This window comes from Schistocerca cancellata, chromosome 4 (assembly GCF_023864275.1).
Source record: "Schistocerca cancellata isolate TAMUIC-IGC-003103 chromosome 4, iqSchCanc2.1, whole genome shotgun sequence".
Classification (NCBI taxonomy): domain Eukaryota; kingdom Metazoa; phylum Arthropoda; class Insecta; order Orthoptera; family Acrididae; genus Schistocerca; species Schistocerca cancellata.
In genome coordinates, this window is record NC_064629.1 from 208,824,608 (window position 1) to 208,839,601 (window position 14,994).

Here is a 14,994-nt window from a genome sequence, read left to right on the forward strand (position 1 = left end):
GCGGGTGCGTCACATTCTGTTTGCTCTTGAGAGTTAACGGGCATTGTCTCAGAGTTCCTGTGCTGCAGGATGTGACATCAGTCACCATACGGGACTCCCGATTAGCCAGTACAGCCAGTACAGCTTCATAAGAAAAATGGCATTGGACGTATCATGAGAAATATGTACAGCTCCCTGCAGAGCAGACGGCTAGCAGATACAGAGCCCTCAAGGGAGTGGTCCCATGAGGTGGCAAGTAAGATTGCAGTGAATCTTACTCCGTGTGAGATGGGCTTAAGTGGGAAATTGGCTTACAATGTCAATTTTTTTAATGTTCCAGTAATTGCTAAAGAATTTCATTTCATTGATGTTGGGCAGCATGCAAAAATATGTAATGCTATTGTGCACAAAGTTTTCTCATAGTTAATTTCTCATGCAAAATGTACCTTCTTCAGATATGCCTATGGCGTTAGCTACTTCATAAAACTTCAACTGTCAATTGATCTACGACATATTGTGCACTTTTTTCAATGTTTTCACCTCTTGCACGCAGAGTTTTGACTACAAAAAAAAATTGTTTTTATCATCTTATTTTCCTCGTGGCATGTTCTAGCAATCACCATCGTCTGATCACAATGAAGAAATATGAATGTATCACCTCATTATCCAGTTGGCATTTATTTATGCATTGTATGGTCCACTTTCATGACATATAATGTCCTTATATTTTTGTGTTTCTTGGTTATGATCCGATGACAACAGCAAAAATGCAGCATGAGAAAAATTGAAAGATAAAAATAATTTGTGAACTGGGCAAAATTCCAAGTGCAAGAGCTACAAATGGTGGATGACTGCTCTGTAAATTTTCTTATCTATATTGGTTTCATATGAGATTGCAGTTTTTCGAAGTCCTTCATATGGATCCTCTTCAAGCAAACAAGTGCAGACACTAATTCAGCTACCCATTTCTGTCAAAAACAAAGAAGCTGACTACTTTATAAATCTCCACCAAGTTTGTCCAATTTCCCCATTGCCAGTAAGTTGCATCAAAAACTAATTTTTCTCATTGCACAGTATTTGTGTTTCTCAATTTCACAGTGTAAATAATTTGAAAACATATGTAAAGAAGACTGTTCTATAGATTGAATTGACATTTACTTAACACTGATGTTTAGCATCTCTGTCAGTGTGATATCTTCTCTACTTCATCTTCATGTGTATACCAGCTTATGAGTCGAGGCATTTATATCACGTATCCCCTTCCAGTAAATAAAAAAAAAGGAAAGGAAAGGCACACCAAAGATACAAGACAAAAAAAATTGTAAATCCTGCTCAAATATCAGGAAGTTTTAACAATTTTTTATAACAGTAGCAAAATCTGATGTAAATGTAGACTCCTATCAAGATAATGTACATTTATTTGGGTCCAGTCATAGCAAGAATTTGACAATAAAACATTAAAAGATGTAGAAATAATCATATTAAACCTAAAAAATAAAAATTCTGTGGAATGGGATGAAATACCTGCCCAAGTCATCAAAGCAGCTTCAAATATAATAGCACACCCACTGTCTGAAATAATTAATCAATCACTTGAAGAAGGCTACTTTAAAGACATTCTAAAATATGCAAAAGTGAAACCAGTATTTAAAAAAGGCTCTACAGAAGATATGGGAAATTACCATCCAATTTCCCTTCTTCCTGCATTTCCTAAAATATTTGAAATGATCATTACATTCCGAATTCAAAATTACTGTCACACGTTGAAGAGTGTTTCAGAGAATCAATTTTGCTTCCAAAAAGGCAAAAGTACAATTTATGCAATTAATGAATTCATAAATAAAGTTAATTCCACCTTACATAAATAACAAAACACTGCAGGATTCTTCTGTGGCTTATCCACAGCCTTCGACTGTATGAATCACTCATTGCTATTAAATAAAATCCAAAAATACAGAATTATAGGCAGAGCCTTACAGTTGTCATATTTGACAAAGAGACACCAAAGGGTAATCATAACATCAGACAAAGGAAAATACTCCTCAAAATGGAGAACTATCTCACAGGGGGTACCACAACGATCAATTCTAGGCCCAATACTTTTTCTTTTTTACATAAATGACTTAACTGTAAATATGAAGTATAATTCAGCTTTATTCACTGATGACACATCAATAATGATAGAAAATAAAAATACAGAAGAAATTCCCAAAAATGTCATAAAAACTCTAGAAAATCTAGATGTGTGGTGCCATTAAATGGCCTAAAACAAGATATTTCAAAAACACAGCTTATGCAGTTGAAGACAAAACAGTCTAAAATAAATTATATCAAAATTTTGCACTGAAGTCTTGAACTAAATGAAACAGAAAGTGTTAAATCCTCAGAAATACAGTTGGACAGAAATCTGCTTTGGACCTCACATATAGACTATTTAAACAATAAACCAAACAGCCTGCCAATTGCTTTGTCAATCTTAGCCAGTTTCACTGCCATAGACATGAAGAAGGTAGTGAGATACAGCATTGTCTTTTGAGGAAATGCTAGCAATTTGACAAGATATTAACTTTATAAAAAGAAAGTATAAGGAACATGTGTAGTGCAAAGCCAAGAAAATTGTGTTGGCCTCTATTAAGAGACCTAAACATATACTCACTTACTTTAATTCTAAGAAATAATTCTTTTCACAAATACTAATCCAGAATTGTATTCTCCAAATAACTTCCAGCATGGATATGAAACTAGAAACAGAGAAAGTTTCATGATTCCTAGACAGATGCAGCCTTTTTGCACAGACCCCACAATATATGGTGATGAAAATATACAATAAGTTAAAAAGAAAAATTTTTGAACGATTTAAAGTAATTCAGTAAAAAGAAAATTATACAGCCCTCTGATAGAAAAACGCTTTTACTCTACTAAAATTTTTAATGATGATCTGACCATCTGAGCAGGATAAAAATTAATAGTATATATATTCAGATTTTTATAGTTCTAGTAAATGTTGTATTCCATGAGAAACCTATTATAGTTATAAACTTAAAAAGTCTCCTGTACACTAAATCAATGATTTAACATGTATGAAATGAGACAATAAAATTCTGATTCTGGTACCACAGAACAGTTCACTTGCTGTGTTAGATTATTAAATTTCCCAAGTTTCAAAAGATGGTGTACACTAGAAATCCCCAGGGGGACAGAATGTTTAAGTAATTGGATACTGTAGTACAGGAAACATTCTCAATCTGTTGAGGAGTTATGGAGTGGCACTGCCTTGTATTTAGTTACTAGAATGTTCTCCTTGTGTTTTCAGAAAAATACTTGGAGAATTCCTCATTTCTGACAAAGCTATTTGTAAAACTGACACAAAATATGAGAAAACATATAAAGCCAAAGTTACATGAAGCACAGACAAGGACCAAAAACTGCTCCCCATCCATACATTTTATTGTAGCCAAATAACATTAGGCCAAAACAACTCCACTGAAACATAGTAAGCAAGTTGAAGCAGAGGGGGAATTAGCCAGAAGATAAGTGATTACTTGCATAACATACCATGTCTAAGAAAGCTGAGGCCAGATCAAAAAGGATACAAATACTATTAAAGATAAAGTAGTGGCTCGTTTCAAATTACATCATAACATAAGACTGAAAATGAAGGATAAAAGTAATCAGTTACATATGTAAAACCCCAAAATACCACACAGATAAAGTAGTGAGGATGATACAAGTTCCTCACTACTACTACATGAGGAACATCTGAAAATAATTAATAGTTCTTATAAAAATATAACTTCAGAATACACAAAAATTAAACACTAAGTTAGAAATAGCTGTGTAATCGCTTTTATTTGCCTGACTACTCTGGTATTTATGTGTGTTAGATGTTATAACTACTATAGCAATTTATTACTTACTTATTAATGTGCACCACAGCCCATAGATATTAAATATGTTTACAATGTACTACAAATTTGAATTAAGCTCATCAGCCAACAGTAAATTATAAAATATTCTGCCAAGCAGCAAAAAGGGGCAAAAGACTGGAGAGAACGCTTAAACATATTCATTAAAAAAAAAAAAAAAATAAAAGCAGATCCATATAGTAACATCATATGATGTAATAAGCTAAAATGTTCCCTTTTGCACCTGGTATAGTATATCATAATATATTCTTAAAATATGTACCAATGTGTCATTATGCAGCAATAGCATCGTTTCAGTGGTAGTTCAGTTACTATATTCACATGATCTGACAGTGCCTATTTTTTTCACGCAGTATCTGAAAGAAAGGGTTTATCCAAACCCACAATGGCCACTAATGCTCAGAAAGAAAAGAAAATGAATTATTTCATCCAGTAACAGCGTGAATACTACGAGGGCTGGAACTTTAATAGTGGCAACTATTTATTTGCAGCTCATACAAAATAGATACCTGTTTCAAAATTTTACTGACCTTCAAAGTAGTCACCAGCATTGTGTATAGCCCACTGCCAGCAATGTGGGAGTCGTAGGATACTCTTAGCAGTGCCAGTTGGGTTGACAGTTCGAGCAGCACAGTCTATTGCCTGACGAATTTGTAGCAATTCTGAAGCGAATGCCGTGAAGTCTTTTCCATCAGTTTAGAAATCTAGTTGAACTCACGAGAGCTTAAGCCAGGGGAGTGCAGTAGGTGGTATTAGCACTTAGCAGCCCCATCAGTCAAACAAATCAGTAACAGCTTGCACTGTACGTGCTTGAGCATTGTCCTCCAAAATGATTGTCAGGTCCTGCAGAAAGTGTTATCATATCTGTCTCTATGCTTGTCGTAGGTTGTGTTCCAAAACTGAACTGTTACAAATTCATCGGGCAATAGACAGCGACGCTCGAACTGTCAACACAATTGGCACTGCTAAGAGTATCCAAGACTTCCACATCGCTGGCACCAAGTTATACACAGTGCTGGTGACTACTTTAAAGGTCAGCAAAACTTCAAAACACGTATCTATTTTGTACGAGCTGCAGATAAATAGTTGCCACTACTAAAATTCCAAACATCGTATAAAGAATTTTCCAAAATACTGTGCACCAGGTCCATTGTTGATGGGATGTGAACATGTAACCACTTCAACCACACATCGTGATATGATCATATTTATCACAAAGTGACATATGAACTCCAAAATTATGTTCTTTAAAGGGCTAACCTTTCCTATGAAATGATGGGTATGCTAACAGCTAGGGCATGTTTCACAAGTGAAATACAGGCTGAAGCACAAAAGGCCTCCATATCTTGAAAGGCAATAGAAAGTCAACAATCCAAGGAAACCAAATCACACTATTTCACGTAAGGTGGTCATATGTTGCAATTCCTTCAAACAAATTCAAAAGGCATCACCATTCACCAATCAACTCTCACTGTTACTGTACTGTGAGCTTCACTTGAGAGTTGCTCATGGCTCTGAGAATTATTGTTGGCCAAATGGCAGCTATTTCTCATCAAACTACCCCCTTCAGTTCTGCAGTAGTCGCCCAGTGACATGCATAGCCACAAAGGTCCCACCTTGTGAGCAGTAGCACCAACACGTACCACCATCTATTCATATCAGACACCCAGAGATCATTGCTACCACATGCTACATAGGTGGTGTTATCTTTAATGCTGGCCAAAACAATAGTATCATACATGCCTATAGAAAAAAAATTAATATGCGACTTACTCCCTCGCCTTCCATTGGAGGCACTGTGTAGTACATAAGCCCAGAAAATATATCTGAACCTTGGTACTTCAGTTTGTGAACTTTTGTTATTCTTCACAGCACATCAATACACATACGTCTATATCTATGAGCTGTGGTCCACCCCCCCCCCCTCCCACTTGTTCTCTCTCTCTCTCTCTCTCTCTCTCTCTCTCTCTCTCTCTCTCTTCCAGTGTGTGTGTGTGTGTGTGTGTGTGTGTGTGTGACCAAATAAGAAAGTTGTGTGTCTCATTTGTCCAGTTACCTTCAGCTTTATGGGTACTTGTTATTTCCATGAATTATTACAATTATTACTGTAAGGAAACCTACATTTTATTCTGCTATTAACCACACAGCATTTAAGAACATGTAAAGGACAGAATTCTTTCATACTATTTCTCATATATCTCAATGGCATCCTTACATCTGGAGACATTAAAAGTACTCACTGTTATTACTGCCATCATCAGCAAAGTTGTCACAGCCACCAAAGTCCCTCAGTTCCAAAACTGAATTTGATAGTAGAAAATAACCAATGCCACCACCAAGTACAACTGATGCAGTGAAGTAAGTATTGTATGTCATTACAGATAGCATTAGTATGTAGGAAAGAAGAACTTGAGCAGTGTACAGCAATGTTTGGAAAAGTCTAGAGTACAACCTGTAACAATCACAAATTATGTCATGCAGAAATTTATGCATCAATAACTTACTACTCATATTAAGAAATTAATTCATTTCTAATGTTGTACCAAAATCTGATACCTTCATTTTCAAAATGATTTCCCTCTTTCTTTAAATATAAATTATTGTCATTATATTTTGTGTGCATTCTGTTTTCCCAATGGCAGCTGATGCACATACCCATATACTCCTATCAAACATTTTCATTATTTGTAAATTTAACCTAACTTTTTTATTTCTATACATTAACGACCTCAAACTTCTCAATAAATTTTGGTAAATTTTATGGTTTGTTATGAAGAACTGGCCAGATAGGTAACATATGATACATTTATTTTATCCTATCTCAATAGTTGTGTCTATATCACACAAGGTGTATCTGAAAGTTCCTTGAATTGTATCGTAAGACAAGGACAAAGTTTAAACAAAATACTTTTATTCATCACCAATGTAATTTCCAATGGTAAGAATGCTTTTTCGGTCAGTGTAAATAAAACTGCCACTAGAAACCACCAGTGAATGCTTCTTTTGAAATTGGTCAAAGCATTGATATCATTCAGCTGTTATGCCCCAGATTAGTAGCCCTGGCTCCCAGAAGCCGAACCACCTGTGTCAATGATCAGCAGACTGCCAGCTAGGGAGAAATGCTGAGCGAGATGCAGCAAACACAAAAGCTATCACAACACGAGGGAACAACCAAGTTCCTAAGTCTGCAAGCAAAGCATAATGACATCATGGGAGCTGAGAGGTACCATCATAGTAGTGACAATGCAGAGTTTCGTAAGGAAGGCTAGGAATAACACAACAATAAATATTCAAGTACAAAGACAGCAGAGCAAAGAGCCTCTGAAAGATGAAGTTGACAAAGTCTGAAGTCACAAGGAGAGATGACAGCAAGGAAAAGCCAGGACACACGATATCATAGCAATCTTTGCTGCCGCAAAGCACATGGGAAGTGCCAACATAAATATCCCATCCTTCTTAACTCATGGCTGACTGATGAGCACTGATTGCTGGCTGCCCATTGCATAGTTTCAGCCCTTGCGTCAGCTGCAGCTATCCAGTGAGAGGGGAGGCTAGGGAAATTAACCCTCGGCACACTGTATCCAACTGTCTATGGAACCACGAGTCCAGCCAGGTGGACGTGGCTGCTGCCAGCTGCACTGCCAACTTCCAAGACAATTCGATGGGATGCAGAGGCCGCCATTACCCTGCAGGCCTGCTGAAGGCTTCATCTGCATGACCTGGACATTGTCTGTCATCCGCCTTCGAGTAGGTGGGTACCGCTGCTGCTCATCCCATTCCTGTGGCAGACACTGAGGCTGCTGGCTCATCTTCCCTACACAGGCGCTGAGAGCCAACCCCTATGAGCCATTGAGTACTTCATAAGGACTTGGGGCTTAACTCCACAAGAGCACCATGGAAATCGATACGCAGAGTTGGAGGCCACCAGATTCCATGGTCGACGGCCACCCATGACGTAGCAGCTGTCGCCCAATGCTTTGCTGTGCTGGTGATACTGCAAGACGAACGCATGAATGCCAGCCTTCCACCGCTGATGAGATGCTACTCTGCCGGCCCAGCTGTGGTGCAGTGCTTTGGAAAACAATCCTGTATTACTGCTGAATAAATGTGTTATTGTCAATGATGTTTTCTTGGCACTCTCAAGTGTAACTAGACTCTCACCATCACATCCCACCTGGCTCATTCCTGACGACTGTAGGAGTCTGGAGCCAGACCACTATACAGCTTTGAATATCTATTGAAAGGTTGTGTAGGGGGCTGCACATTACAACTATACAACAAATTGTATGTCACAAATCAGGAACAAGTTTTTCACTTATGGTGTTAACACAGTCTTTGTTTATTTCACATTTTTCCAATATTAAGCTATAAACAGTCACATATTTTGTACAACTATAGGTCACAGTTGTTCAATATTCTCTGTTGTCACATGTAAACACATTTTCTTTTTTACAACTTGTATTCTTTACGTTTTCACCAAAATTCTGGCATCCTTTTCCAGTTTTTCATAGCTTGTTACAAACTTTTATGTTTATGCATTGCTTCACTGTATTATAAAACTTGCCTCACTACATTTGACTACCTACAGCCCATAAATTTTCATCAACTAAGTGTGCTCAGTGTTATTTGGCACTCCTTGGCCCCTCTATCCATTTGCATGCACATGTGTGCATTTTTCAATTAGTTATCATTGAGATATCATTCTGTTCACTAGACCTTTTTATATGAATGTTTTAATTTCCAAATCACCACAGGGACTGATGACCTTGCAGTTTAGTCCCTTTACTCTCCAAACCAACCAACCAAACCAATTATATTCTATAAAAGAAGGCACTAAAAGATATACATTACTTCTTTGAGGGAAACACACACTTCTACCATACTGCTTCATATACTGGTTCCCTGTATAGTTTACTGATACATAAACACTTGATAAATTGCAGAAACATTTGTTCAGAACAAAATTTTGACACTTCAGTCAATCTGAACAGAATGTTATCTTTGGCACAGATGGCAGCTACTAATGCCCATAAAGAATACTTGAAGAAAAAATGGGTCAACACTATATATCACAGTCAAGATTTATTTCTGCAGCACTGGCTGGTTTTCCGTAACATTTTGATGAAATACCAGTAGTGCCTAATAGTCCGTTTCTTTTGTAATCATCAGATTACCTTATATTATTACCAAGACCACACACAAGTAGGGATTCCTGTTAGTCAAATTCACACTAAAAAGATCTACCAGTCTTCCCCATTACAACAGGAACTGGGCCATGCGAATCTGATTTCACCCACTACATTCTCTGCCAGTAAACTCAATAACCTATTTCAGGTGTAGCCCTTGCTTTGAAAAACCCCATACTGTCTACTGATAGCCATGACCAGTATCACATCAATTTGGGATATGCCAGCTTCCATCACAGCTATTCCTAAGTTTACAGTAACTAGCTTCACAGCACTGCTGATCATGACATGCAAACAATTAAACAAAATGCACAACGGTGATAGCTCCAGAAGCCTTCTTTGCAAGGTCATGGCTGATACACACACTTTCCCTAATCAGGCTATTACTTGCCACCCCCCCCCCCCCCATCCATCTCTAAAATGTCTTTGCACACTTGCTCTGTATCCTGCATTATGTGACTGAGCTCTGGAATAGGTACAGATATACTAGTGTTCTAGTTCTCATATCCTACCTGACAATCTTCACTGTCTACTACCAAGCAGCAGAAGTTTCTTCTTCCCAACCCTCTTCTCTACCTTATGTTTTTCTCACTATATTCAAAATTTGCTACAGTCTCCTTACCCTTACAGATACTTGAGACTCCTCTCCACTTCAGATGTTATGAAACCCTTTCTGTCTCTAACATGAAGCTGTCTCTGTGCTTTTTAATTCTACCTACTTTTGTACAATCTGCCAGTTATCAGGCCCTTCTCACCACCCCCTTCTTTGAATGCCTTACTACACATTCTACTCTGGCATGGGGCCTGTTCCTGCTGAAAACTCTATAAATCCTGGAGAGAGTTACAGTAACATCTCCAGTCAGCACCTTCACTATTTGCCAGAATTAACTAAAATAACATTAAGTGGTGACTGATGACCTAACTTAATTGAAACAAGATTTTATACATATTGTACAAAGCAAATTACAAAAAATTAAATAATGCACACTAACAGGCAGAGCGGACAATGCAATTTGTAATTAAAGCAATGACCATTGGCAGAAAAACAGGCAATAACACTTTAAAAAGTACTATTTACAACTTCCCTTGTTGTATGTCTAACAGTAAATCTGCAATAAGAGTAACGTCCACTTCTTTCATACTCAATGTATAGTCAATTATATATAGGAGTAAAAGAAAGAGGATTTAAGTTTGTACCCTGTGGAACTCCATTAATTAATCCCCAGTATATAAGAAAAATCTTCCCTGTCTGTAGTCACTGAACCACACACCACAATCTTCTGCATTATTTTAATTAAATACGATGTGTACCATTTGTTAGTTACATAATTAATTCCAGTAAACTTTTATTTTAAACAAAGTGCTGTGATTTACATATTGAATTTCCTTCAAGAGGACACAAAAATTAAATGTCAATTTTTCTGTTATTTAATATTTGGCTAAAAGAATGTGTAAATTGCATTCTCAGTTAAGAAATCCTTGTGAAATCAAAATTATGGATCACTAAGCATATCATTACAAGCAAATCAGGATGCTGTCCTAGAGTAAATTACTTTCTTTAGACATTTGGATTTGGATTTCAGCAATGAAATAGATCAGTAATTACTGACATCTCTTCAGTCTACTTTTTATTTTGGCAAGGATTAACAAATTCTTAATTTCAAAAGGGGAAGTGGGTGAGAGTTTTTCACGAATAAACATTATGTTCTTGGAAAGTCCTTGGTGCAATATAAATAATGGAAGGATTCAAGGTAAGAACACACTATACAGATCAGGCATTTATTCGTCAATAGGCACATGTTTCTAGGCCAGTGCCCATACAAACAAGTTGGCCAGGACAATGTAGTCATGCAGATCTATGCAGATATATGTACATGTATGTGCAATACAGTTAGGTCTGAAGTAGGACATTGCTACGGAGGTGCATTTTTCAAAGGACTGCCTTGATTTTTCTGTTTTTCCTGTTAATTCAATTGTATCTACTACATTTATATAATGGTTCTTAAATTCATTTGCATCTGTCAACTAGCATAAATTGCAATGTTTTATCTTCCTTTGGCTGTCTGTGGTTTAGCTAAGTCTCATATAGCTTTAGCTCTTCTGTCTGTGTTATTAACTCTTGAGTGGGCCTACCGATTTTCATAACACAAAGCGGGGCGTGGTGTACTTTGTGTAAACATGTAGACAACAGCTGTCATTATATTTGAAAGGTAAAGTAGTATGAGCAAAATCACAGTTTAATCTTAGTTTAATTAAACAATAAAATAAACTTACATTATGTAAGTTAAATCACTGTTTAATTTTTTTGTGACCCACTCAGAGCATTAAACAGCACAGTTGCATCAAATCCCAGCCAACAAACACTTATTCAATTACTTATTATCGTGTAGACAACCGCCTCATTGTGGGATGTGTTGCCAGCTCAGAATCTGGGGCATTTTCGAGCACAGATCGTAAATTTTTTCTCACTTACTTAACTGTTTATTTTGCATTTCTGCTGTTCACTTGGACATATGACAACACAACTTACCAGTGTGTAAGCTGAAGCAGTAATGACCAAATAGGTATGGGCTTGCAACTGTAAAACATCAATGGAACAGTGCAAAACAATGTTATTAGTGGTTGGCACACTTTATACATAGTTGCCCCTGCTCAAGGGATAATGTCTTTCACAATGTGCACTTTTTAAATGATTGTTATTAATAAATACAAGTAACTTTTTTACTATGTGGTACATTGCAACATTTCTGACTCTGGGAGCCATAAAATTCACTCCCAAGCCTCACTTAATAATTGAGTTGAGAAAATGTTAGCTGATGTACGATGTAATAGGTGGAGTGAAGTGAAGGCATATTTTCATTTATTTATATTTCTTTAATAAATAATTCTGACTTTATTAACAACCATAGCAGCAATCCTCTTGATAGTAAGCTGTTTTACCCCCAATCAGATTCATTTCTTCACCAATATTCTACAACTACTTTATTATTAAGGAATGTAGAGGTAGCATTTTGTGTGCCTTTGGCTCATACCAATAATGCCAACCAAGGTAACAGTTTCAAGCTGATCAGTTGAGTTTGGGAGCTGATTGTGAACATTTGAGGAGAGCGGCTGGATGGTATGGTTGCAGATAGGAGGCCATATGTTTAACATCTTACACTTTCTACACAATTATTTCACTAAATAGCATCTCAGTGTGCATTGCAGAGAAATGGCATATACAGGAAGTTTATTCTGATGTTATCGTGATTTATATAAAATATTTTACAAACAAGGTTTAACATTGTGGCCTTGGCAAGAAAAATAAGTCCGAGATGAAAAGCCAAGACAGTGAAGGGTTCTCACCCATCAGTAAAATGGCAGGTAATGTAACCTTAAGCTTCCAAATCAGTATACAAAGGCTAACTGCTGCAGGCAACAAAGAAGTTGTGCTTACCCTGTATTGGGCTCAAGTGATTCATCAAAAAAGGACACATAGGATGGATGGTTGGGCATAAAGGACAGATGGAACACACATCTACTGAGGAGAACATCATACTGGTATGACAGTGGTACTTCCACAGCATGAGCACAGAGATTTATAACTAGAGTAGTGTAGAAAGCTCCAGTGGGCAAGCATGTGCCTTGATGGTGGATTTTGTTGAGACAGCATAAAATAAACGGTCACACAGATGATTAAATGAGACACCCATAGACCATTTTTGATCACACAAAGGATTGATGTAAGAGGAGGAGAATTTTCCAATCCACTCCCCATAAAGTACCATTTAAAAAACATATGATATTTAGAGATCAGGTACAGTGTGCAGCGATATAAGATATATGGGATGACCAGAAGAGTTTCCTATTGAGTGTGAACCTCGAGAATTTCATAGTTTTGACAAACGAAATAGCAACAGGACTGAAATGTAAGGACAGCAGAAAAAACTCCTTATGCCTCTACAAATTCAGTGTAAAAATTGAAGCCATCGTGAAGCTCCTTGAGTAAAGACGGTCAACACATCACTGATATTGTTGCTCAAGTAAACAGGTCCATTGAGAGCTGCAGTAGATTGCAAAGTCATCAACGAAAAGAGAGCCTGAGATGCCTGGCGGGAGACAGTCCATGATAGGTTTAATTGCTATGGTAAATAGGGCTATGCTCTGCACAGACCCCTGAGGCACCCCCTTCTCCTAAAACAAAGGTGTTCAATGAAGCCAAACCCACATGTACCTCAAAAACCCTGTCTCTTTAAAACCCCAAATAAAATTGGGCAGGCTGCCCGGAAACCACACATGTGCACTGTATGGAGATGCCCATTGTATGTAACTGTTCTCCAAATCAAACACAGCTACAGTCTGGAATATCCACAGAAAATTGTTCATAATATGGGCTGACAGGGTGACGAGATGATCAACTGTAGAGCAGTGCTTATGAAACACACATTGTGTATTTGTTAATAAATTCCAAGAATCAAGCCACCACACCAGCTGACCATCGAACATTTGCTACATTGCTGGTGAGGGAAATTGGGTGGCAGCTGGATGGAAGACTTAAGTCCTTACCATGCTTTAGAATGAGGATTACAGTAGCTTCATGCCAACGTCTGGAAAATGTGCCATCTGTCCAGATGTGAGTATATGTATGATGGCGAAAGTGCTTGCCACCAAGAGACAGATGCTGCAACATCTAAATATGATTATCATCCGATACTAGAGCAGGGGATCGTGACAAGGTGAGAGCACATTCAAGCTCCCTCATAGTAAAAACAGTATCGTAGCATTCATGATTCTGAGAGGGGAAAGGCATCTCCTGACTTAATAGCATGCCTTTATCTTAGATAGGAGCTCCACTCGAACAAACATTAAGAAACGAGTGCGGGTAGGCACCAATTCTGCACCGACCCTCTCCATAACCTGATGGACTGAAGTTACACCCTGATTACAGAGTCATACCCTCAAGCAGCCAAGTGTATGTGACACCATGTGAAGAATTCAGTGTTCGATGAGCCTCTACACAAACATGGTAACCATCAAGAAGCATAGCAACACATCCTGATAATGCCATCGATTAACAGTTTGTCCCTGTGGCACGAATTTGTGATGAACTAATCCTTCAAAGCCGAAGAAAACTATCAGCATGGTTTTGATATTTGACCTGACCCAACAAGCTTTTTTTGGTCTTGGAAAACCTTTCCCAACCCACTGTGAAGACTGAACCTTGGTCTCAACATCATAGCCATAGACCCACATCTCATCACCAGTTATGATTCTCTTAAGGTACATCTCATTCTCATTTGCACAATCTGAAAGCTTCACAGATTGTGAGATGAAGGTCTTTCTGGTCTTTACTAATGAGCCGTGGAATGAACTTGGTGGCAACATGATACATTCCAAGATGCTGTGTCAGGATTTCATGACATAATCCAACTGCAATGTTACATTCTTCTGCAATATCTCAGTTAGTCAGTCTTTGATTGGCATGCACAATTTTGTTGACGTTCCTGACATGAGCATCATCGGTAGACGTCGAAGGGTGTCCTGAATGAGGGTCATCTTTAACTTCTGTCTGGCCATTTTTAAACCATGTGAACAATTTGTAACACCAAGTACAGCTTAATCACCCATTGCCATAGGCTTCCTGCATCATTTACTGTGTCTCTTTAAAGGTTTCCTTGAGTTTCACGCAAAATTTAATGCAGACACGTTGCTCCTCTAACTCTGCAATCTTGAAATTCACAAACTGTGTGACACAATGTTCTACTCAATACAGCACTGAACAATAACTAACAGACTCACACTAATGAAACATCCAGCAGTTGCACATTAATCACAGGTGTGTGCATGGATGCCAAATGCATTTCGCTCCAACACACCATTGGTGCTAAATTACGAATGTTCTTTAATTTTTTCAACAGACCTTG

At 37.7% G+C, this 14,994-nt stretch overlaps 1 protein-coding gene across 1 annotated transcript in view; it reads right to left on the reverse strand.

Moving 5' to 3' along the window:
* The window catches only part of LOC126185111 (probable low affinity copper uptake protein 2), a 66,952-nt gene that overhangs the window by 26,702 nt on the left and 25,256 nt on the right, over nucleotides 1-14,994 (reverse strand). Inside the window, exon 4 of the mRNA XM_049927921.1 lies at nucleotides 6,146-6,357. Coding sequence (XP_049783878.1) covers nucleotides 6,146-6,357 — 212 coding nt within the window. The remainder of the gene's footprint in view (nucleotides 1-6,145; nucleotides 6,358-14,994) is intronic.